The 23,257-nt window shown below is 44.1% G+C and overlaps 1 protein-coding gene across 1 annotated transcript in view; it reads left to right on the forward strand.

Moving 5' to 3' along the window:
• LOC122539512 (uncharacterized) overlaps positions 1 to 21,472 on the forward strand; it is a 230,757-nt gene extending 209,285 nt beyond the window's left edge. Inside the window, exons 17-19 of the mRNA XM_087994168.1 lie at positions 5,350 to 5,429; positions 19,192 to 21,380; positions 21,443 to 21,472. Of these exons, the coding sequence (XP_087850294.1) occupies positions 5,350 to 5,429; positions 19,192 to 21,380; positions 21,443 to 21,472 (2,299 nt within the window). The remainder of the gene's footprint in view (positions 1 to 5,349; positions 5,430 to 19,191; positions 21,381 to 21,442) is intronic.
• Positions 21,473 to 23,257: the final 1,785 nt, after the last annotated feature.

Raw genomic sequence — 23,257 nt, forward strand, 5'->3', positions numbered from 1 at the left:
GTTGGAAGAACAGCACCACCTTCTGCCTGGGGATCCTTCAACCTCTAGGACTCAATCAACAGCAAGTTCAGTCATTTTAGAGCTTGAACACCTCTTTCTACTCACCCTACATCCTTAGGTCCTGTCATGACATGGGCTGCTTTCAGCACAGCCATCCCATTTCACCTCCTAATGGTTCCCATTATTAAATTTACTTTCTCCCTGGCTTATTATCAACCCACCCTTCTCCCTCCTCACAATTCAAGGCTCCGTGGTGGCCCAATTGTTAGCACTGATGCCTCACAGTGCCAGGGACCCAGGTTTGATTCCAGCATCATGCGACTGTCTGTGTAGAGTTTGCACATTGTCCCGTGTTTACGTGGGTTTTCTCCAGGTGATCCGGTTTCCTCCTGCAGTCCAAAGATGTGCAGGTTGGGTGGATTGGCCACGCTAAATTGCTCATGATGTGCACGCTAGGTGGATGATTAACCATGGGAAATGCGGGGTTACAGGGATAGGGCAGAGGGGGTTGCAAGGTTGATTCTGGATGGGATGGTCCTTGGAGGATTGGTGTGGACAGTTTCCATACTGTAGGAATTCAATGTTATAATTTTCTCAGTCAACTTTCACCAGAACCTACCTTGTTTTAATAAAATCTGCCTTTCCCCAATCCAAAATATTTTCTTGCAGATTACCTTTCTCTTTTTTCATAATAAACTTAAAATGTACGGTCAGACACAAAAGCAGAAGTTGCTCGAAAAGCTCAGTAGGTCTAGCAGATCTGTGAAGAGAAATCAAAGTTAACATTTTGGGTCCTTCCTCAGACCTTACCTGGAATGTTAACTTTCATTTCTCTTCTCAAATGCTGCCTGACCTGCTGAGCTTTTCCAGAAATCCCTATTTCTGTTTCTGATTTACAGTATCCGCAGTTCTTTCAGTTTTTAATTAAAATGTACGGTGCTGTGATAGCTGTCTCAAAAATATTGCCCGACATTAACATCCAAGAATTGTCCAGCTTCATTCCCAGAATTAGGTTCAGCATTGAACTGTGCCTTGTTCAATTGTCTGCATGTTGATATAAAAAGCCCTCCTGTATACATTTCAAAAAATATGCCCCTTCTTAACCTTTTAAACTATCTCATTTAATGTTGGGCAAGTTGAAAACCCCTAAAGTCATTATCTTATTATTGCTTTTATCAATCTCAGTGAATTATCTACATATCTGCTCTTCTATATACTTCCAACAGTATGTCCGCCCACATTTTATTCCTGAGCTCTACCCACAGAACCTCATTTGAAGACCCTTCCAAGATATTGTCCCCCTTTCCTGCAGTAACTGACTCCTTGATTTATAACGTGACATCATCTCCTCTTACACCCTCTCTGTCCTGTCTGAAGATCCTTTACTCCTGAAAGTTGAGTTGCCAGTTCTGCCCTCTGGAGAAAGTGAGGACCGCAGACTCTGGAAAATCAGAATTGAAGAGTGTGGCACTGGAAAAGCACAGCAGGTCAGGCAGCATCCGAGGAGCAGGAGAGTCGACGTTTTGGGCATATGTTCATCTATCCCTCCCTCAACTATAGCTCTATTGTGACACACAAACAAGTCATTTGGCCCACTATATCTGAACTAGCTCCTCAGGTGACCATCATTATATAGTATCAGTCTCTTGCCTTATCCTCCTCATCCATGCACAATGTTTCTGTCTGAATAATCTTTTTGATTATCTCAGTTGAATCTTGTTCGACCACATATCCAGGCAGAACACTGCAAACCCTATCACTCACTGTGTTGAAAAACTTTGCATTTGCTTCTTTTGCAAATGTCTTTAAATCCACACCCCTTGGTCCTTGATCCTTGTAGGAGCAGGGTCAGTTTCTCTCTGTCTCCTCTATTCGGCCCCCAAATTATCATTTTAAAACCTACATCCTCTATTCCAAGCACATACATATTAGTACACAGATAAGACAATGTGACAGTTCTGCAGAGATATTAAGGGTGGCAAATAGGTTAAAAAGGAACAACTCAATTGTGTGTCAAGGATTTACATTCAGAAGATAGAATGTTTGACTTTTCACAGTTCTTATAGTTTCCTGTTGATGAGATCCAATTACTGCTGGCCGCAGAGCAATGAAAGATTTTCCAACCAGATTTCACATTCATCTAGGAAACAGAGTTGGGATTGGTGATATTTCATTTTGTTCAGGACACAAGTATTTTAACAGGAGACAGTGAGAGTTATTTTCCTTGCAAGTTACTTCAGCAATGCAACATCCAGATGGGTACTGAGAAAGTAAAGCACATTAGTCCAGATGTTCTCGTTAGGGCAAGAACAGCATAGATTATTTGGGTTTTCTCAAGTTTGTTTATTGAAAAATTAAAATAATAGAACCTGTCTTATCTCTCCATTAAAATATTGACTCGTGTTTTCCAATAGGTCAGTTGATTCATAAACAGCAGGCAATTCCCAGTTTCTTTGACTTTTTAACTTTTGATTTCGAAGGAGTCATATGATAAACCCTTCTAAATTCCAATGAGTCAGGTCCCAACCCGGCGGCAGTTGGAAATGAAGAGGTCGAGGGCAGGAAATAGGCCAGCGCGGGTGTCCAGCTGGATGCAGTGTGTTGGAGGTGGGCGAAGGGGTCCTCGGAAGGTGGGCGGGAATCCTGATTGTGAAAGTAAGCTCGGAGGCAGAGGCGACGGAAGAATTGTTCGACGTCACGGCGTGTATTAAATTCATTGATGTGTGGACGGAGGGGGACGAAGGTGAGTCCTTTGCTGAGGACTGATCGATCATCCTCAGTGAGGGGGAGGTCTGGAGGGATGGTGAAATCTCGGCAGGGCTGGGAGCTGGGATCTGGTGTGGGTGTGGAGCTGGGAGTGGGGGCGGAACCTGTAACTGGAGTGGGTGCGCTGGCCTATTACCTGCCCTCGACCTCTTCATTTCCAACTGCTGCCGGGACATTAACCGCCTCAACCTGTCTACCCCCCCTCCCCCACTCCAGCCTCTCACCCTCACAGCGCGCATCCCTCCAATCCCTCTGTTCCAATCCCAACCTCATCATCAAGCCAGCGGATAAAGGGGGTGCAGTGTTGGTCTGGCGCACTGACCTCTACACCGCTGAAGCCAAACGCCAACTCGAGGACACCTCTTCTTAATGCCCCCTCGACCATGACCCCACCCCCCCCATCACCAAACCATCATCTCCCAGACCATACAGAACCTCATCACCTCAGGAGATCTCCCACCCACAGCTTCCAACCTCATAGTCCGGGAACCCCGCACTGCCCGGTTCTACCTCCTTCCCAAGATCCACAAGCCTGACCACCCTGGCCGACCCATTGTCTTAGCATGTTCCTGCCCCACTGAACTTATCTCTACCTACCTCAACACTGTCCTATCCCCACTAGTCCAGGAACCACCCACGCCCTCCACCTCCTCCAAGACTTCCGTTTCTCCGGCCCCCAACGCCTCATCTTCACCATGGATATCCAATCCCTCTACACCTCCGTCTGCCATGACGAGGTCCTCCAAGCCCTCCGTTTTTTCCTCTCCAGACGTCCCCAACAGTACCCTTCCACCGACACTCTCATTCGTTTGGCCGAACTGGTCCTCACCCTTAACAATTTCTCCTTCGAATCCTCCCACTTCCTCCAGACCAAAGGGGTAGCTATGGGCACACGTATGGGCCCCAGCTATGCCTGTCTCTTTGTTGGCTATGTAGAACAGTTGATCTTCCGTAATTACACCGGCACCACTCCCCACCTCTTCCTCCGCTACATTGATGACTGCATTGCCGCCGCCTCGTGCTCCCGCGAGGAGGTTGAGCAATTCATCAACTTCACCAACACATTCCACCCTGACCTTAAATTTACCTGGACCATCTCTGACACCTCCCTCCCCTTCCTGGACCTCTCCATCTCCATTAACGACGACCGACTTGACACTGACATTTTTTACAAACCCACCGATTCCCACAGCTACCTGGATTACACCTCTTCCCACCATATCTCTTGCAAAAATGCCATTCCATATTCCCAATTCCTCTGCCTCCGCCGTATCTGCTTCCAGGAGGACCAGTTCCACCACAGAACACACCAGATGGCCTCCTTCTTTAGAGACCGCAATTTCCCTTCCCACATGGTTAAAGGTGCCCTCCAACGCATCTCGTCCACATCCTGCACCTCCGCCCTCAGACTCCACCCCTCCAACCGTAACAAGGACAGAACACCCCTGGTGCTCATCTTCCACCCTACCAACCTTCGCATAATCCAAATCATCCACCGACATTTCCGCCACCTCCAAAAAGACCCCACCACCTGGGATATATTTCCCTCCCCACCCCTTTCCGCCTTCCGCAAAGACCATTCCCTCCGTGACTACCTGGTCAGGTCCACGCCCCCCTACAACCCACCCTCCCATCCTGGCACCTTCCCCTGCCACCGCAGGAACTGTAAAACTGCGCCCACACCTCCTCCCTCACCTCTATCCAAGGCCCTAAAGGAGCCTTCCACATCCATCAAAGTTTTACCTGCACATCCACTAATATCATTTATTGTATCCGTTGCTCCCGATGCGGTCTCCTCTACATTGGGGAGACTGGGTGCCTCCTAGCAGAGCGCTTCAGGGAACATCTCCGGGACACCCGCACCAATCAACCACACCACCCCGTGGCCCAACATTTCAACTCCCCCTCCCACTCTGCTGAGGACATGGAGTTCCTGGGCCTCCTTCACCGCTGCTCCCTCACCACCAGACGCCTGGAGGAAGAACGCCTCATCTTCCGCCTCGGAACACTTCAACCCCAGGGCATCAATGTGGACTTCAACAGTTTCCTCATTTCCCCACCTCACCTTAGTTCCAAACTTCCAGCTCAGCACTGTCCCCATGACTTGTCCAGACTTGTCCTACCTGCCTGTCTCCTTTTCCACCTATCCACTCCACCCTCTCCACCCTGACCTATCACCTTCATCCCCTCCCCCACTCACCTATTGTACTCTATGCTACTTTCTCCCCACCCCCACCCTCCTCTAGCTTATCTCTCCACGCTTCAGGCTCTCTGCCTTTATTCCTGATGAAGGGCTTTTGCCCAAAACGTCGATTTCGCTGCAATTTTTCTTCAGTTAAATACGTGTTATTTGTTCCCCCTTCCAAAATGAAAAATTAATCTCCTTCTTTGTTCTATGTTTCTATAATCATATAATTCTTCTTCAGTCTAAATGCTTCATAGTTACATAATGCTTTTCTGAGGAAGACAGAATTGAGTTTTCAAAAGGATCTGTTTCCAATTAATGTAATCACTACATTATGCCCTGAAAGCTTTTACCCATCTTGTTGAATGTGATAATATTTTTCTGTTTTTTTTCCGCAGGATTGAAGGTTGCTTCCCACATTGTGCAGAAGACAAAGTGCTTGATGAAACAACATACAGATGTGTCCGTTTGGATGAATGTAAATTCTCAAAACTCTATGCTGCTAAAGTAACTTTTTAAAAATGTAATGATAGCTATGGCTAATAAGCTTATATTCCAGTGTCCTTCAGAGGATGGTGAAAATTATCTTTGTAGAGTTACCTGGATTGTGCTTGATTTCAATCGCAATTGACTGCAATTGACTATTGCAAGGGTCAAAATAATAAAACCAAGAACAACTGATGTAGGAGATCTAAAAGAAAAATAGAAATTTCTGGAGAAATGCTACAAGTCTGGCAGCATCTGTGGATAGAATGCAGAGTTAATATTTTGGATCAAATGACCCATCATCAGAACTCTGGCAGAGGCAGAGACCTTCCTAAAATTTAAGAAGTATTTAGATGGACATTTGAAATGTCAATGCATTCAAGGCTATGGAGCAAATGTTTGAAGATGGTATTAAAATAGGTTGTTGATCTTGGCCGGCACAGATTAAGTAGGCAAAGGACCTTTTTTCTGTGCTGTAGATTTCCATGACACTCTGTTTATATCTGTCAGATTCCTCATGCGATTGACCTCAGTGAACTCAAATTATTCATAGTCTGTTAGATAATTTGAGTTGCAAACATAGTTTTATTATGAACTGGGAGAATTTAATCAAAGGGACAATGTCTCAGGTCTAAGTCATCCATGTTTAAAAGAGACAGAATTTATGATTGGAGGAGCAAAAAGGGCAAGAAAGTGTAAAGCTAAACTGTGACTGAGGCAAAGCTGCAATGTGACACGCCCGATAGCCATAGCCTGGAAGTGACCCAGCAAGAAAGAGATGCTCTGTGATTGACTGTGGGAGGAGCGTGTTGCCCAGGGAGTTGATGGGGGAGGGGTGAGGTGTCCAGTCAGTGCCTGAGGAGAGGAATGCAGTGCCTGATGAGTGACTGGAGGTAGACCAGAGTAACAGGTGATTAGTGCAGTGACAGGGTGTCCAGCAAATGGCTGGAGGAAGAATGCAGAGCCCAGCAAAGGAGAACAAAGAACAAAGAAAATGTACAGCCCAGGAACAGGCCCTTCGGCCCTTCAAGCCTGAGCCGATCCAAATCTACTGTCTAAACCTGTCGGTCAATTCTTAAGCATTTGTATCCCTCTGCTCCCCACCTACTCATGCATCTGTCCAGATGCATCTTAAATGAATCTACCGTGCCTGCCTCTACCACCTCTGCTGGCAACGTGTTCCAAATGCCCACCACCCTCTGTGTGAAGTACTTGCCGCGTGCATCCCCCTTAAACCTTTCACCTTGAAAGCATGACCTCTCATTATTGAATCCCTCACACTGGGAAATAGCTTGTCTCTATCCACCCTGTCTATACCCTTCATGATTTTGTAAACCTCAGTCAGGGCCCCCCTCAATTTCCTTTTTTCTAGTGAAAATAAACCTAACCTACTCAACCTCTCTTCATAGCTACCACCTTCCATACCGGGCAACATCCTCGTAAACCTTCTCTGCACCCTCTCCAAAGCGCCCACATCCTTTTGGTAATGTGGCAATCAGAACTGTACACAGTATTCTAAATGCAGCCGAACCAATGTCTTGTACAATTTTAACATGACCTGCCAGCTCTGATACTCAATACCCCGTCCAATGAAGGCAAGCATACTATATGCCTTCTTGACCACTCTATCCACCTGTGCAGCAACCTTCAGGGTACAATGGACCTGCACTCCCAGATCTCTCTGCCCATCAACTTTTCCCAAGGCTCTTCCATTCATTGTATAATTCGCTCTAGAATTAGACTTGCCTAAATGCATCACCTCACATTTGTCTGGATTGAAAACCATCTGCCACTTTTCCACCCAGCTCTCCAGTCTATCTATATCCTCCTGTATTCTCTGACAGTATGCTTTCTGCTACTCCACCAATCTTTGTGTCATCTGCAAACTTGCTGATCATACCAACAGTGCCCTCTTCTAGATCATTTATTCAAAGTTTGTGCGAAGATTTGTTGCTCGGGTGCTCGTTGTTGTGGTTCTGTTCCCCGAGCTGGAAGTTTTTGTTGCAAACATTGCAAAGAAGCTCCCAAGCACTGATGATGTCGCCTAGCCAGGGGACGAAACGTTTGCAACAAAAACTTCCAGCTCGGTGAACAGATCATTTATGTATATCACAAACAGCAGTGGCACCAATACTGACCCCTGTGGAACACCACTGGTCACCTTTCTCCATTTCGAGAAACTCCCTTCAACTACTAGTCACTGTCTCCTGTTGCTCAACCAGTTCTTTATCCACCTAGCTAGAACGTCCTGCACACCATGTGACTTCACTTTCTCCATTAGTCTACCATGGGGAACCTTATCAAACGCCTTACGAAAGTCCATGTATATGACATCAACAGCCCTTCCTTCATCTAACAACTTGGTCACTTCCTTGAAGAACTCTATTAAGTTGGTAAGGCACGGTCTCCCCCCACAAAACCATGTTGCCTATCACTAATAAGCTCATTCTTTTCTAAATATAAATAGATCCTATCTCTCAGTACCCTCTCCAGCAACTTCCCCACCACCGACATCAGGCTCACTGGTCTGTAGTTATCCGGAATATCCCTACTACCTTTCTTGTACAGGAGGACAACATGAGCAACCCTCCAGTCCTCCGGCACCTCACCTGTATTTAAGAATGCCACAAAGCTATCTGTCAGGGCCCCAGCTATTTCCTCTCTCACCTCCCTCAGCAACCTGGGATAGATTCCATCCGGTCCTGGGGATTTGTCCACCTTAATAACCTCTAGCATACCCAACACATCTTCCCTACTTATGTCAATGTGATCCAGACTAATCAAACTTCTATCTCTCATCTAAAGATTCACCATGTTCCTCTCCTCAGTGAACACTGATGCAAAGTAATCATTCAGAATCTCACCCATTCTCTCAGGTTCGGCACACAGCCTTCCTTCATTATCTTTTAGTGGACCAATCCTTTCTCTTGTTGCCTGCTTGCTTCTTGTTTAAGAATAAAATGCTTTGGGATTTTCCTTAATTCTACTTGCTAAAGCTATTTCATGATCCCTTTTAGCCCGCTTGATTCCTTATTTAAGACTTGTCCTACTCTTTCGATATTCCTCCAGGACCCGTTCTGTTCTTAGCTGCCTGGACCTTATGTACGCTTCCCTTTTCCTCTTGGTTAGTCGTACAATTTCTCCTGTCATCCATGGTTCACGAATCTAAATCATAGAATCATACAGCACAGAAGAGGCCCTTTAGCCCATTAAGTCTGTGCTGATCTAGCTACAATCCCACTTTCAAGCAGTTGGCACATAGCCTTATATTATTATGACATTTTAAAAGCTCATCCAAGTACTGTTAAAGTTTGTGAGGTTATATGCCTCTACTATCTCCTCAGGCAATGCATTCCAGATTCCCACCATCCTCTGGGTGAAACTGCTTTTCTTTAAATTCATCTAAACCTTTAGTGTTTCATCTTAGAATTATGTTCCCATGTGATTGATGCTGTAACGAGTGGTGACAGCTGCTTTCTATTCAGTCTGTCCATACACTTTGTAATGGAACAAAGAACAAAACAACACATGAACAAGCCTATCAGCCCTCCGAGCCTGCACAGCCATATTTTGCCCTTCCATACTAAAACTGTCTTCAATTACAGGATCCGTATCCCTTTATTCCCTTCCTATTCATGAATTCGTCCAAGTGCTTCTTGAATGCTGCTATTGTGTCTGCTTCCGCCACCTCCTCTGGCAACATGTTTCAGGCACTCAGCACTCTCTGCATACATAACTTTTCTCACACATCTCTTTTAAACCTTCCTCCTTGCATCTTGAACTTGTGTCCCCTAGTAACTGACCCCTCCACTCTGGCAAAAAGCTTCATACTTTTCACTGTATCCATGCCATTCACAATCTTACAAACTTCTATCAGGTCACTCCTCAACCTTCTGCATTCCGGTGAAAATAAACCCAGTCAATCCAGCCTTTCTTCATAACTAAAATCCCCCATACCAGGAAACATCCTGGTAAACCTTTTCTTCTGTACCCTCTCCAAAGTAGCCACACCCTTCTGGTAGTGTGGTGACCAGAACTGTATGCAATATTCTAAGTATAGTCTAACTAAAGTTTTCCAAAGCTATAGCATAACTTTACATATCCTTACACTCAGTACCCCTTCCAATGAAGGCAAGCATGCTATAAGCCTTTTTTACTACCTTATCTACCTGTGCTGACGCTTTCAGTGATCTATGGACCTGCATACCCAGATCCCTCTGCATACCAATACTCCAAAGGGTTCTGCCATTCACTGTATAATTTCCACCTGCATGTTACCTCACATTTTTCCAGATTAAATCCATCTACCATTTTTCTGCCCATGCCTCCAACAGTGCTTGCTGTATCCTCCCAACAATATCTGCAAATCTACCGATCTTTGTATCTTCCATAGACTTACTACTTAGACCAGCTACATTTTCCTCCAAATCATTTATGTAGAGCACAAACAGTAGAGGTCCCAGCACAGATCCCTGTAGAATGCCACTAGTCACAGCCATCCATTCCAATAAAGCATCTTTCCACCATTATCCTCTGTCTCTTGGAATTTTATGGTAAAATAGGGCAGTCAGCATGGTTTTATCAAGGAGAGGTCATGCCTGACAAATCTGCTGGAATTCTTTGATGAAGTAATGAGCAGGTTAGACCAAGGAGAGCTAATGGATGGTATTGACCTGGACTTCAAGAAGGCCTTTGACAAGGTGCTGCACAGGAGGCTTCTGAGCAAGATAAGAGCCCATGGTATTAGAGGCAAAGTGTTAGCATGGATAGAAGCTTGGCTGTCTGGTAGAAAGCAGAGAGTGGGGATAAAAGGATCCTCCTCAGGATGGCAGCCGGTGACAAATGGTGTTCTGTAAGGCTCAATTTTGGAACCACAACTTTTCAATTTATACGTTAACGATCTAAATGAAGGGCATTCTGGCTAAGTTTGCAGATGATACAAAGATAGATAGAGGGACAAGTAACATTGAGGAGGCGGGGAGGCTGCAGAAGAATTTAGATCGGTTAGGTAAGTGGGCAAAGAACTGGCAGATGGAGTATGATGTGGGAAAGTGTGAGGTCATCGGCGATTTTCTAAATGGGGAGAAAATTAAGAAGTCTGAAGTGCAAAGAGACTTTGGAGTTCAAATCCAGGATTCTCTGAAGGTAAACCTGCATGAATAGTCAGTAGTTAGAAAAGCAAATACAACAATGGCACTTCATTCAAGGGGACTTGAATATAAAAGCAGGGATGTACTTCTGAGGCCCTATAAGGCTCTGGTTAAGCCACATTTGGAGTATGGAGCACAGTTTTGGGCCCCACATCTCAGGAAGAATGTACTGGCCCTGGAGCATGTTCAGAGGAGATTCGCAAGATAAACATCTCCTCTGAGCTTCCTCCTGTCCTGCCATTCAATGAGGATGTCTTGATTTTGTTCCTTCTTCCAAAGTGCATTACTTCATACTTAACATGGTTAAATTCCATCTGTCACTGATCTGCCCATCTGACTACTGATATGGACCAGACCAAACTCCTTCAAACTATTCAGGAGATATCTAGACTCTTAACATTTTCTTATTTTAAAGGTAAATCTTAAAGGTAAAGTGCATTCTAAATTTGCTTGGTCAAACTACTGAACATAAAGCAAAACATACTTTATTTATCTGCTGTACTTAAAATACAGCAAAAGAAAGAAGGCATTGGAATAACTTAACTCAATTGGAAAACTTAACAGAATGATAAATACAGTAACTATTACTAATTAACTGGTCCGAGATGGTAACAGCCCATAAGAACACTGTTGACAAAAAGCAAATTCAGAACATAGATTGTCTCACATGCAACTCCTTTAGTAGGCAGAGAACCCCCAGCTTTTGACTATACCGAGAGAGTGACAAAAAATAGCTCCCATCTCTTCAAGACCCAAACAGGAACTGCTGAAAGCTAAACCAAAAATCCATAGTTCTATGGGTGGGAGGTTGACCACACCCATTCAGGCTGCTTCCATTCTTCCCCCTCTGAGTACAAGGGCTCACCCTCATCCCTGTGATAATGGGACCTCTTAACGTTGCTTTGCCCATGGCCTCATTCCTGTTGCTTTCCGTGTCTGGTTGGGAGTGTACAGTAAGTAGGCAAATATCTTTTCCATCAAGACAGTCAAAGACCTACTGCAGAGGGCTGGTCCTTGGTGGCATATCCATTGAAACACTCAGTTCTATGAAGAGTTCCTGCAGTGGTGGTTGACGTGTTTTCTTTCTTTTTTGATGATCTTCTCCCCAGTTTTGACCATATGCAATACAGCTCCTGTATTTTTCTTAAGGGGCAGCATGATGGCTCAGTGGTTGGCACTGCTGCCTCACAGCACCAGGGACCCGGGTTCCAGCCTCTGGTGATTGTCTGTGTGGAGTTTGCACATTCTCCCCGTGTCTGCGTGGGTTTCCTCTGGATGCTCCTGTTACCTCCCACAGACCAAAGATGTGTAGGTCAGGTGAATTGGCCATACTAAATTGTCCATAGTGTTCAGGGATGTGTAGGTTAGGTGCATTAGTCAGGGGTAAATGGACAGTAATTGGGTAGGGGAATAGGTTTGAATAGGATACTCTTCGAAGGGTTGCTGTGGACTTGTTTGGGGCCTGTTTCCACACTCTGGGATTCTATGGATTAATCAACTCCGAGAAAGCTTCAAGAGTCATCTCTGATGTTCTTTACATGGATCATCTCACTCCTCAGTAATTTTTGAGACCTAGAAAAAGCTTTGATTCTGTTGTTTTCCATGGAGTCACAGCCTCTTTTCATGACTTTCACCTTCTCTTTGACAGGGTATAATCTGTCCTTTCTTTTATTCATTCACTGGCCAGGCCAGCATTTATTTCTCATCCCCTAATTTGCCTGGTGGCAGTAAAGAGCCAACCACATTGCTGTGGGTCTGGAGTGAAGTATATGCCAGACCACATAAGGATGGCAGCTTCCTTCCCTAAAGGACATAAGTAATCCAGATGAAGTTTTCCTGCCAATCAACAATGGATTCACAATAATCCTCTGACTCTTAATCCTAGATTTTTATCCAAACCCGGGTCCCCAGGTCATTACTTGTGTCTCTGGATTAATAGACCAAAGATAATAGCATTAGGCCATCACATCCCTTGTCAACTCTGTACCCAAGATACAGTTACACTACCTCATTTACCTGCAACACACATTTTTCCCCTTTTAGCCAGATGCCTGCCCCAGATAAATATCTGTAAGACCTCCTTCACACTCTCCACTTTACAATAGCTTCTGAGATTAAGAAGTCACCCAGATGGATCATCTACTCTGGTTGATCCCTTGAAGGATGATTTCCATTACTCTTTGAACGATGGCATAAGGTGAAGATACCCCAAAGGGGTGCCAGTGTACTCATAGTCTTTTTATGTTTTCATAGTGACATCATTCCTGGATCATTCCTCAAGCTTAAGCTGGAGATAGGCATCGCTCATATTAATTTAGACAATATGTGACCCCTAACTAGCCTTTCATGCAAGTCTTCTGTGCATGGCACAATGCATCTGTCTAAGCGGGAAACTCTATTGTTGATCAACTCATAATCCCCACAGAGATGAACTGAGTTGTCAACTGGGACAGTTGACATACCCCATTCAGCAAATTTTATTGGCTGTAAGTTCCAAGTTCAACAAGTTCCAAGTTCCAATTCAGCCTCTACTCTGGAACTTATGTAAGGCAAAGGGGAACTGCCATGCTGTCTCTGGGTCTAGATAGATCTTGGCTCTCGCATCTTTTATCTTCCTGAGGCCCTCTTGGACCACTTCAAGATACTTCCCAATGATTTCAGATAGATCACCAGTGCCCATTTTAACGATCTGTTGCATTGAAAGGCTTTCCCTTTCCAAAGGTTGAGAGTCAGCCCTTGCATCACCATGGTGGAGCCCATCAGGAAAGTTGCATTGTCTGTTACCATTTCTGTTGCCTATGCCAAGCAGCACAGTGGCTCAGTAGTTAGCATTGCAGCCTCACAGTGCCACAGACCCAGATTTGATTCCAGCCTTGTGCAAGTGTGTGTGTGGAGGTTTCAGGGTCTCCCCATGTCTGCATGGATTTCCGCCTGTTCTCCAGTTTAGGTTTCCTCCCACAGTCAATGCAGGTAGATTAGCTATCGACAATGCAGAGTTATGGGGATGGGGTGGGTCTGGATAGGATGTTCTTCACAGGGTCAGTGTAGACTCAATGGACTGAATGGCATCTACCTGCACTGCAGGAATTCTATGTGGAACTAGGGTTACAGTGCATGTAGCCAATCTAGTCTTGGTGTCTCACAGGCTTAAAGGCAAGATGGCCCATCAGAGTTTAGGAAAGGATTTATTCCCAACAATAGATACAGTGGCGCCTGAGTCTACCTCTGAGTCTTGGGGTGGTCATTTACCTCAGGTTTTATCTTAATAGGGGTCACTTTGGGAGAAGTGATACAATTTAACAGTATCAGTTCCTTATCCTTAGTCTCATTTATTTGGAAAGCCCAATCTTGAGGTGGCTTTGCCTGTTTTAGTAACCTTGTCTGCAGTGAATTCTATGACCACAAGTGCAGCATGGATGCTCTTGCCCCTCACTGTACTGTTGAGAAACTTCCCATCCAGTTCTGGAACCTTGCCTCCAACTCCAATCACTTTTCCTTGGCAACTAATAGGGGCCTTGAGTAATATCTGCTGGTGATTTAGCTCTGCAGTATGAGGACACCCAAGTTTGAGGACAGTACCATGTGTAGACTCCTGTAGTTCATGAGTCCATTTTTCCACATTTTCTCGGGAAAGGGCCAGTACCATAGCTTTTTGAGATCCAGATCTGGTTAAGTCAGTAGCTTCGTTTGAGTTGCCATGTTATTAATTCCACAAACTAAATGAACCCTTAATATTTCAAAGTGCTGAACTGTACTCACAATAATTTGCCAATTTCCACAATCTTATCAAGAATTCAGTAACTGAGTCTATTTGCCATGCTAAATTTGTAATGCTGCAATATAACCAATAGTTTGGGATCACCATATCGATCAGTTCATCAAAGGATTTTGACATTGGGGTTGTCAGGTTGGTTAAACACTTTATGATACTGAAAGCTGGAGCCATACAAGAAGTCAGGGGAATGACTTTTTGTTGGTGATCCCCTTCTATCGCATTTGCCTGAAAAATGTATATTATCCTTTTGGCGTACCGGGGCCAATCCTTCAGACCCGCATCATAAGGTTTCAGTTTTCCACAAAGCAGCATTTTTAGTATTTCCCCATCGCGATCTTACCAGGTTCATTGAAAAACAAGGGAATTTGAAACCTTTCTTGACTCTTGTTGCTAATGCTTGTCACTAATTCTCCCACTAGGATCATCCGAGTGAACTTTTTCTGAATTGCCTCAAATTAAATGATATAGAACATCAAATATTACAGTGCAGAACAGGCCCTTCAGCCCTCCATGTTGCGCCAACCTGTGGAACCAATCTGAAGCCCATCTGTGCTACATTATTCCATTTTCATCCATATATTTAAATGCTCTTAAAGTTGACAAGTCCACTACTATTGCAGGCAGTGCCTTCCAAGCTCTTACTACTCTCTGAGTAAAGAAACTACCTCTGACATCTGTCCTATATCTATCACCCCTCAATTTAAAGCTATGTCCCTCATGCTAGCCATCACCATCTGAGAAAAAAGGCTGTCACTGTCGACCCGATCAAACCCTCTGATTATCCTATATGTCTCAATTAAGTCACCTCTCAACCTTCTACTCTCTAACGAAAACAGCCTCAAGTCCCTCAGCCTTTCCTCATAAGACCTTCCCTCCATACCAGGCAACATTCCAGTAAATCTCCTCCATACCCTTTCCAAAGCTTCCACATCCTTTCTATAATGCAGTGACCAGAATGCAATACTCCAAGTGCGGCCGCACCAGAGTTTGTACAGCTGCAGCGTGATCTAATGGCTTCGAACCTCAATCCTTGTATCAATAAAAGTGAACACACCATGTGTCTTCTTAACAACCCGATCACCCTGGGTGGCAACTTTCAAGGATCTAAGTACCAAAAATCTTATCATTAGCCCAGTACTCTGCATTCCTGTTGCTCCTTCCAAAGTGAATTACCTCATGCTTTTCCGCATTAAACTCCATTTGCCACCTCTCAGCCCAGCTCTGCAGCTTATTTATGTCCCTCTGTAAAATCCTTCAGCACTATCCAAAGCCTACCGACCTTAGTATCATCCACAAATATACTAACCCATCCTTCTACGCCCTCATCTAAGTCACTTATGAAAATGACAAACAGCAGGGGCCTCAAAACAGATCCTTGTGGTACATCCTGAACTCCAGGATGAACATTTCCCATCAACCACCACCTCTTCTTTCAGTGAGCCAATTTCTGATCCAAACCATTAAATCACTCTCGGTCCCATGCCTACGTATTTTGTGCAATAGCTTACCATGAGGAACCTTATCAAGCAAAATCCATATATACCACATCAACCACTTTACCCTCATCCACCTTTTTGGTCACCATCTCAAAGAACTCAATAAAGTTTATGAGGCACAACCTACCCTTCGCAAAACTGTGTTGACTATCCCTAACCAACTTATTCCTTTCTCGATGATAATAAATCCTATTTCTGAAAACCTTTCCAACACTTTACCCACAACTGAATTAAGGCTCACTGGTCTATAATTACCAAGGTTGTCTCTACTCCCCTTCTTGAACAAGGGGACAACATTTGCTATCCTCCAATCTTCTCACACTTTCCTGTAGACAATGGCGACATAAAGATCAAATCCAAAGGCACTGCTTTCTCCTCCCTGGCTTCCCAGAGAATCCTAGGACAAATCCCATCCCGTTCAGGGAACTTATCTATTTTCACATTTTCCAGAATTGCTAACACTGGAAACCTTGTGAACCTCAATCCCGTCTAGTCTGGTAGCCTGTATTTCAGTATTCTCCTCAACAAATTGTCTTTTTCCAGAGTGAATACTGATGAAAAATATTCATTTAGCACTTCCTCATCTCCTCGGACTCTGTGGACAACTTCCCACTACTATCTTTGATTGGCCCTAATCTTACTCTAGTCATTCTTTTATTCCTGATATACCTATAGAAAATTTCAGGGTTTTCCTTGATCCTATCTGCCAATGACTTCTTCTGTCCCTCCTGGCTCTTCTTAGCTCTCTCATTCGGTCTTTCCTGGCTAACTTGTAACTCTCAAGCGCCCTAACTGAGCCTTCACATCTCATCCTAACATCAGCCTTCTTCCTCTGGACAAGAGATTCAACTTCTTTAGTCAACCACAGCTCCTTCGCTCAACCACTTCCTCCCTGTCTGATAGGTGCATACTTAGCAAGAACGCGCAGTTACTGTTCCTTGAGTAAGATTCACCCTTCAATTATGCCCATCCCTCCAGTTTCCTTCTCCATCCTATGCATCCTGAATCCTGCCTAATTGCATCATAGTAGCCTCTCCCCCAGCAATACCTCTTGTCCTGCGTGATATACCTATCCCTTTGCATTGCTAAAGCAAACTCAACTGAATTGTGGTCACATCACCAGAGTGCTCACTACCTCCAAATCTAACACCTGGCTAGGTTCATTACCCAGTACCAAATCCAATGTAGTCTCGCCCCTTGTTGGCCTGTCTACATACTGTGTCAGGAAACCATCCTGCACACAATGGACCAGAACTCACCCATCTAAGGCACTTGAACCATAGTATTCCCAGTCAATATTTGGAAAGTTAAAGCTCCCGTAACAACTATCCTGTTACTCTCACTCCTATCCAGAATTATCTTTGCCATCCTTTCCTCTATATCTTTGGAACTATTCGAAGGTCTACAGAAAACTCCCATCAAGGTGACCTCTCCTTTCCTTTTTCTAATCTCAGCCCATGCTACTTCAGGAGATGAGTCATCAAATGTCCTTTCTGCCACCGTAATACTGTCTTTGACTAACAATGCCATATATCCTCCCTTTAACCACCTTTCCCATTCTTACTGAAGTATCTAAATCCCAGAACTGCAACAACCAATCCTGTCCCTGCTCTATCCATGTCTCCGAAATAGCCACAACATTGAAACCCATGCTGTAAGTTCACCCACGTTATTCTGGATGCTCCTGGCATTGAAGTAGACACCATCTTCCTGTTTGCTGGTGAACTCTTGCGACCCTGAAACCTCATTTTTGCCCTCAGTACTCTCAACCTTCTGTCTACTCGATCTACAATTTCAGTTCCCATCTCCCTGCAGAATTAGGTTAAACCCTCCTGAAGAGCATTAGCAAAATTCCTCTCCACGATATTAGTACCCCTGTATTTCAGGTGTAGACCATCCTATTTGTAGAGGCCTCACTTACCCCAGATTGAGCCCCAATTAGCCAGGATTCCAAAACCCTCTCTCCTGCACCATCCCTGTAGCCATGTGTTCAACTCCTCTTTTTCCCTATTCCTCGCCTTGCTAGCACATGGCATGGGTAACAAACCAGAGATAACAATTCTGTTTGTTCTAGTTCTAAGCTTCCACCCTCTTTCCCTGAATTTCTGCCTTAAATCCCCATCCCTTTTCCTACCTACGTCACTATTGCCTATGTGGACCCCGAATTGGGGCTGCTCCCCCTCCCCCTCAAGGATCCCAAAAACATGATCAGAGACATCACAAACCCTGGCACCTGGGAAGCAACACACCCACCGTGAGTCTCTCTCATTCCCACAGAACCCCCTAACAGTCCCCAATGACTAATGCTCTGCTCATCTCCCCTCTTCACTCTGAGCAACAAGGACAAACGCTGTGCCAGAGACCTGTACCCCATTGCTTATTCCTGATAAGTTGTCTCTCCCCCCCCCTCCCCAACAGTATCCAAAACAGTATCCTTGTTCTTGAGGGGAATGTCCACAGGGGATCCCTGCACAGCCTGCCAGTTCCCTTTCCGTCTCCTGACTGTAACCCATCTGCCTTTTTCTTGTACCTGAGGTGTGACTACTTCCCTGTAACTCCTCTCAATAACCCCCTCTGCCTCCCAAATGATCCGAAGTTCATCCAGCTCCAGATCCCCAACATGGTTTTTGAGGAGCTGGCATTGGGTGCACTTCCTGCAGAGGAATTCAGCATGGACATAAGTGGTGAGCCTTACCTCCTGCATTCTGCAGGAGGAGCATTCAACTACCCTAACCTCCAATCCCCATATTCTAAATTCCCAATGCGACTGTAGGAAAATAAAGATTAAAAAATAACTAGTTACCTTACCAATCTGGCGCGCAGAGAATTTTCTTTTGTTGGTGAGAGTTTCCTTAATTAATATATTTTCTTAATTAGGGGGACCAAAACTTCTCACAGTACTCCAGTGTGGTTTCACCAACACCTTGTACAGTTGAAGCAAGACATCTGTATTGTTATGCTCCAAACTGCACTCCCCCACCCCCGCAATAAGGGCCAACATCTCAATAGCCTTTCTGATTACCTGCTGCACCTGTGTGCTAACTTGTATGGTGTACAAGTACCCCAAATTCCTTTGTACTGCAGCTTTCTGTAGTTCTTCTCCATTGAAATAATACTTGAATTAAATAATATTTGAATGCATGCCCCCAGAGATTTAGCCTGGGCCTTTGGATAAACAATACAGTGACGTTACAATTACTTTATCATCTCCATACTCAGCCAACTGTCATTTTATTGTGGTATAAATATGCTCATATTTCAGAGAAAAATTCACAGGCATACATATTTAAGAATGAATTTAAATAAGTGTAACAATTTATTTTTGTCATCCAGGTACCTCACCAGCAACAGGACATTCAAGGCTTCCAGGAGTTCCTCTGATGGAATTTATACCACCATTAACCAATACTGAAACCAAAATTCTTGATACCATCACTGATAACACCAGTATGCTCACTTCTGAAACAATGGGCACCAACAATACAACCAATTCTGAAATAATACTCCAGCAAATAAATACAGCTACACATGAAATTAGAGCCACATCTAATGATACTATGAATCCTAAAACTATGAACATCCAGACCAATACAACTACTAATAAGCCTGGACTCAGTGACATCAACACAATGGTTTCGGAAACATTTAGCAACCAATTCAACACAACTGAGACATTAGATACCCACAATTATACAATTGCTCTTAAGACAATGGACACTAAAAACAGTACAGCTGCTCCTGAAACCCTGTCCACCCAGACCAATTTAAATGTACCTAAAAGTGTGTACACACAATACAATTCAATCACTGCTGAAGTTTGGGGTAACCTCACAAATGCAAGTACTCATGAGGCTGGGGATACCAACATCAAAAAATTGGTTCATGATACATTTAACATCCAATTAAATGCAACATTTCCTGAAACATTGGTCAACCACAACACTGCAAACAATTTGAAAAAAATAAACATGAACACCAGTACAACTGCTGCTGAGAAAATAAGCACCAACAGCAATAAATTTGCTCTTGAAACTATGTCCAGGCCAATCAATATACTTGATCCTGAAACTATGACGACCCAGATCAACACAACTGCTCCTGAAACACTGTCTATTCAAACCAATATAATTGCTCCTGAAACTACAGCAATCCAGATCAATACATCTGCTCCGGAAACTATGTCAAGGCTAACCAATACAGCAGCTCCTGAAACTATGGCAACATGGGTTAACACAGCTACTCCTGAGACTACGACCACTCAAATTAATACAAGTGCTCTTGTAACTATGTCCATTCGCACCCATACAATTACCCCTGCAACTAAGGTGACCCAGATCAATACAATTACTTCTGAAACTATGACCACCCAGATTAATACAATTGCTCCTGAAACCACATTGACCCGAATCAATACAATCGCTCCTGAAACCATGTTGACCCAGATCAATACAACCGCTCCTGAAACCACATTGACCCAGATCAATACAACCGCACCTGAAACCATGTTGACCCAGATCAATACAACCGCTCCTGAAATCACATTGACCCAAATCAATACAACCACTCCTGAAACCATGTTAACCCAGATCAATACAACCGCTCCTGAAACCACATTGACCCAGATCAATACAACCGCACCTGAAACCATGTTGACCCAGATCAATACAACCGCTCCTGAAACCACATTGACCCAGATCAATACAACCACTCCTGAAACCATGTTGACCCAGATCAATACAACCGCTCCTGAAACCACATTGACCCAGATCAATACAACCGCTCCTGAAACCATGTTGACCCAGATCAATACAACCGCTCCTGAAACCACGTTGACCCGAATCAATACAACCGCTCCTGAAACCATGTTGACCCAGATCAATACAACCGCTCCTGAAACCACATTGACCCGAATCAATACAACCGCTCCTGAAACCACATTGACCCGAATCAATACAACAGCTCCTGAAACCACATTGACCCGAATCAATACAACCGCTCCTGAAACCATGTTCACCCAGATCAATACAACCGCTCCTGAAACCATGTTGACCCAGATTAATACAACCGCTCCTGAAACCACATTGACCCGAATCAATACAACCGCTCCTGAAACCACATTGACCCAGATCAATACAACCGCTCCTGAAACCATGTTGACCCAGATCAATACAACCGCTCCTGAAACCACATTGACACAGATCAATACAACCGCTCCTGAAACCACATTGACCCAGATCAATACAACTGCTCCTGAAACCATGTTGACCCAGATCAATACAACCGTTCCTGAAACCACGTTGACCCAGATCAATACAACCGCTCCTGAAATCATGTTGACCCAGATCAATACAACCGCTCCTGAAACCATGTTGACCCGGATCAATACAACCGCTCCTGAAACCATGTTGACCCAGATCAATACAACCGCTCCTGAAACCATGTTGACCCAGATCAATACAACTGCTCCTGAAACTATGTTGACCCAGATCAATACAACTGCTCCTGAAACTATGGCTACTCACGTGAAAATAACTGCTCCTGAAACTACAGGGACGCAGATCAATACAGCTGCTCCTGAAACTAGGTTCACCCACACCAATACAACAGCACTTGAAACTAGGGTTACCCGCACCAAAATAATTCCTCCTGAAACGAGGGTCACACAACTCAACACAACTGCTCCTGAATCTCAGGTAGTGCATGCCAATACAGCTACTGCTGAAATTAGCGTAGCTCACACCAGTACAACTACCCCTGAATCTATGGTCACTCACAATGCAACTGCACTTGAAATGACCATCACTCATAGCAATATAACTACACCCGAAATTATGGTGACCCAGATCAATACAACTGTCTCTGAAACTAAGATCACAAGGTCCAACACGACTGCTCCAGAAACTAGGGTCACACACAACAGTACAACTGCTCTAGAAGATAAGACCACAATGTTCAATTCAATTGCTCCTGAAACTAAAATCACATGGTTCAATACAACAGCGTCTGAAACTAGGGTCATACACACTAATACGACAGCTACAGAAACTAGGCTCACTCACAACAGTACAACTGTGCCTGAATCTAGGATCATGCAAATGGAAATAATCCCTCCTGAAATTGTGGATATGCAAGCCAAAACAACAGCTCCTGAAACTAATACCACACTTACCAATACAATTGCTCCTGAATCTAAAGCCATACTTATCAATACAACTGCCCCTGAAACTAAGATCACATGGTCCAACACAACCGCTCTAGAAACTGGGGTCACAGACAACAGTACAACTGTGCCTGAATCTAGGAACATGCAGGCCAAAATAATCCCTCCTGAAACTAGGGCTCCACGAGATAATACAACTTCTCCTGAAACTAATGCCACACTTAGCAATACAACTGCTCCTGAACCTAATGCCACACTTACCAATACATCTATCCCTGAAATAAACAACACACTTACTAATACAACTGCTCCTGAAACTAACAACACGGGCACCAATACAATTGCTCCTGAATCTAATGTCACCCACACCATTACAAAGGTTCTGGAACCTAATGCCACACATGTCAATACAACAGCACCTGAAAACAGGGTTACCAACTCAGCTGCGTTTGAAACTGTAAGCACCAACTCCAATAGAATCAGCATTGAATCGAACTATGTCCACACTGACACCAATGATCCTGAAACGATGGACACTATCTCAAATACAACCAACCTTAAAACTACCATTTCCAATACTGGTAAAAGAAATTCTGAAGTTATGGGCACCCTCATCGATTCAACTGTTCATGCAATCAACACCAGCAACATTAATGCAGCCATTTCTGCGATTATGTTCAATGACACAAATACAACAACTCCTGGAACTATAATAAATGAAACCAATATTAACATGAAAATAATGAGGATCAATGTGACAGATTCAAATATCCTTGAAACTAAAGGGACCAATGCCGCTGTAGCTGAACCTGAAAATGCTGACAACAATACCAATCTAACTCTTCCTGAGACAATAGTCAGGAAAACCAATACATTTACTTTTGGGAGTTTGGAAAACAAAATCAACATAGGTGTTCCTATAATAATGGACAATGATGCCATTTTGACCACGCTTGAATCTAGAGATACAAATTTCAATGCAACCCTTTCTGAATTAATGGATAACGAGTCAGTTTCAAACATTGCTGGAACTAATGGCATATACAATGATACAGCTGCTCCTGAACATAACAGCATTTACTCTGAAATACTCACTACTGGAACATTGGACAAAGACAAAAGCAGAAGGAACCGTGGAACTCGGAGCATCCAAACAATTGCAACTACTCAAGAGATTACAGGTAATGACAATGACTCAATCATTCATGAAAATAGAATCATTGACCAAGCTGAAGCAAC

The sequence above is a fragment of the Chiloscyllium plagiosum genome, unplaced genomic scaffold, assembly GCF_037043375.1.
Source record: "Chiloscyllium plagiosum isolate Xiang-an unplaced genomic scaffold, Cpla_swu_hap1 HiC_scaffold_2, whole genome shotgun sequence".
Classification (NCBI taxonomy): domain Eukaryota; kingdom Metazoa; phylum Chordata; class Chondrichthyes; order Orectolobiformes; family Hemiscylliidae; genus Chiloscyllium; species Chiloscyllium plagiosum.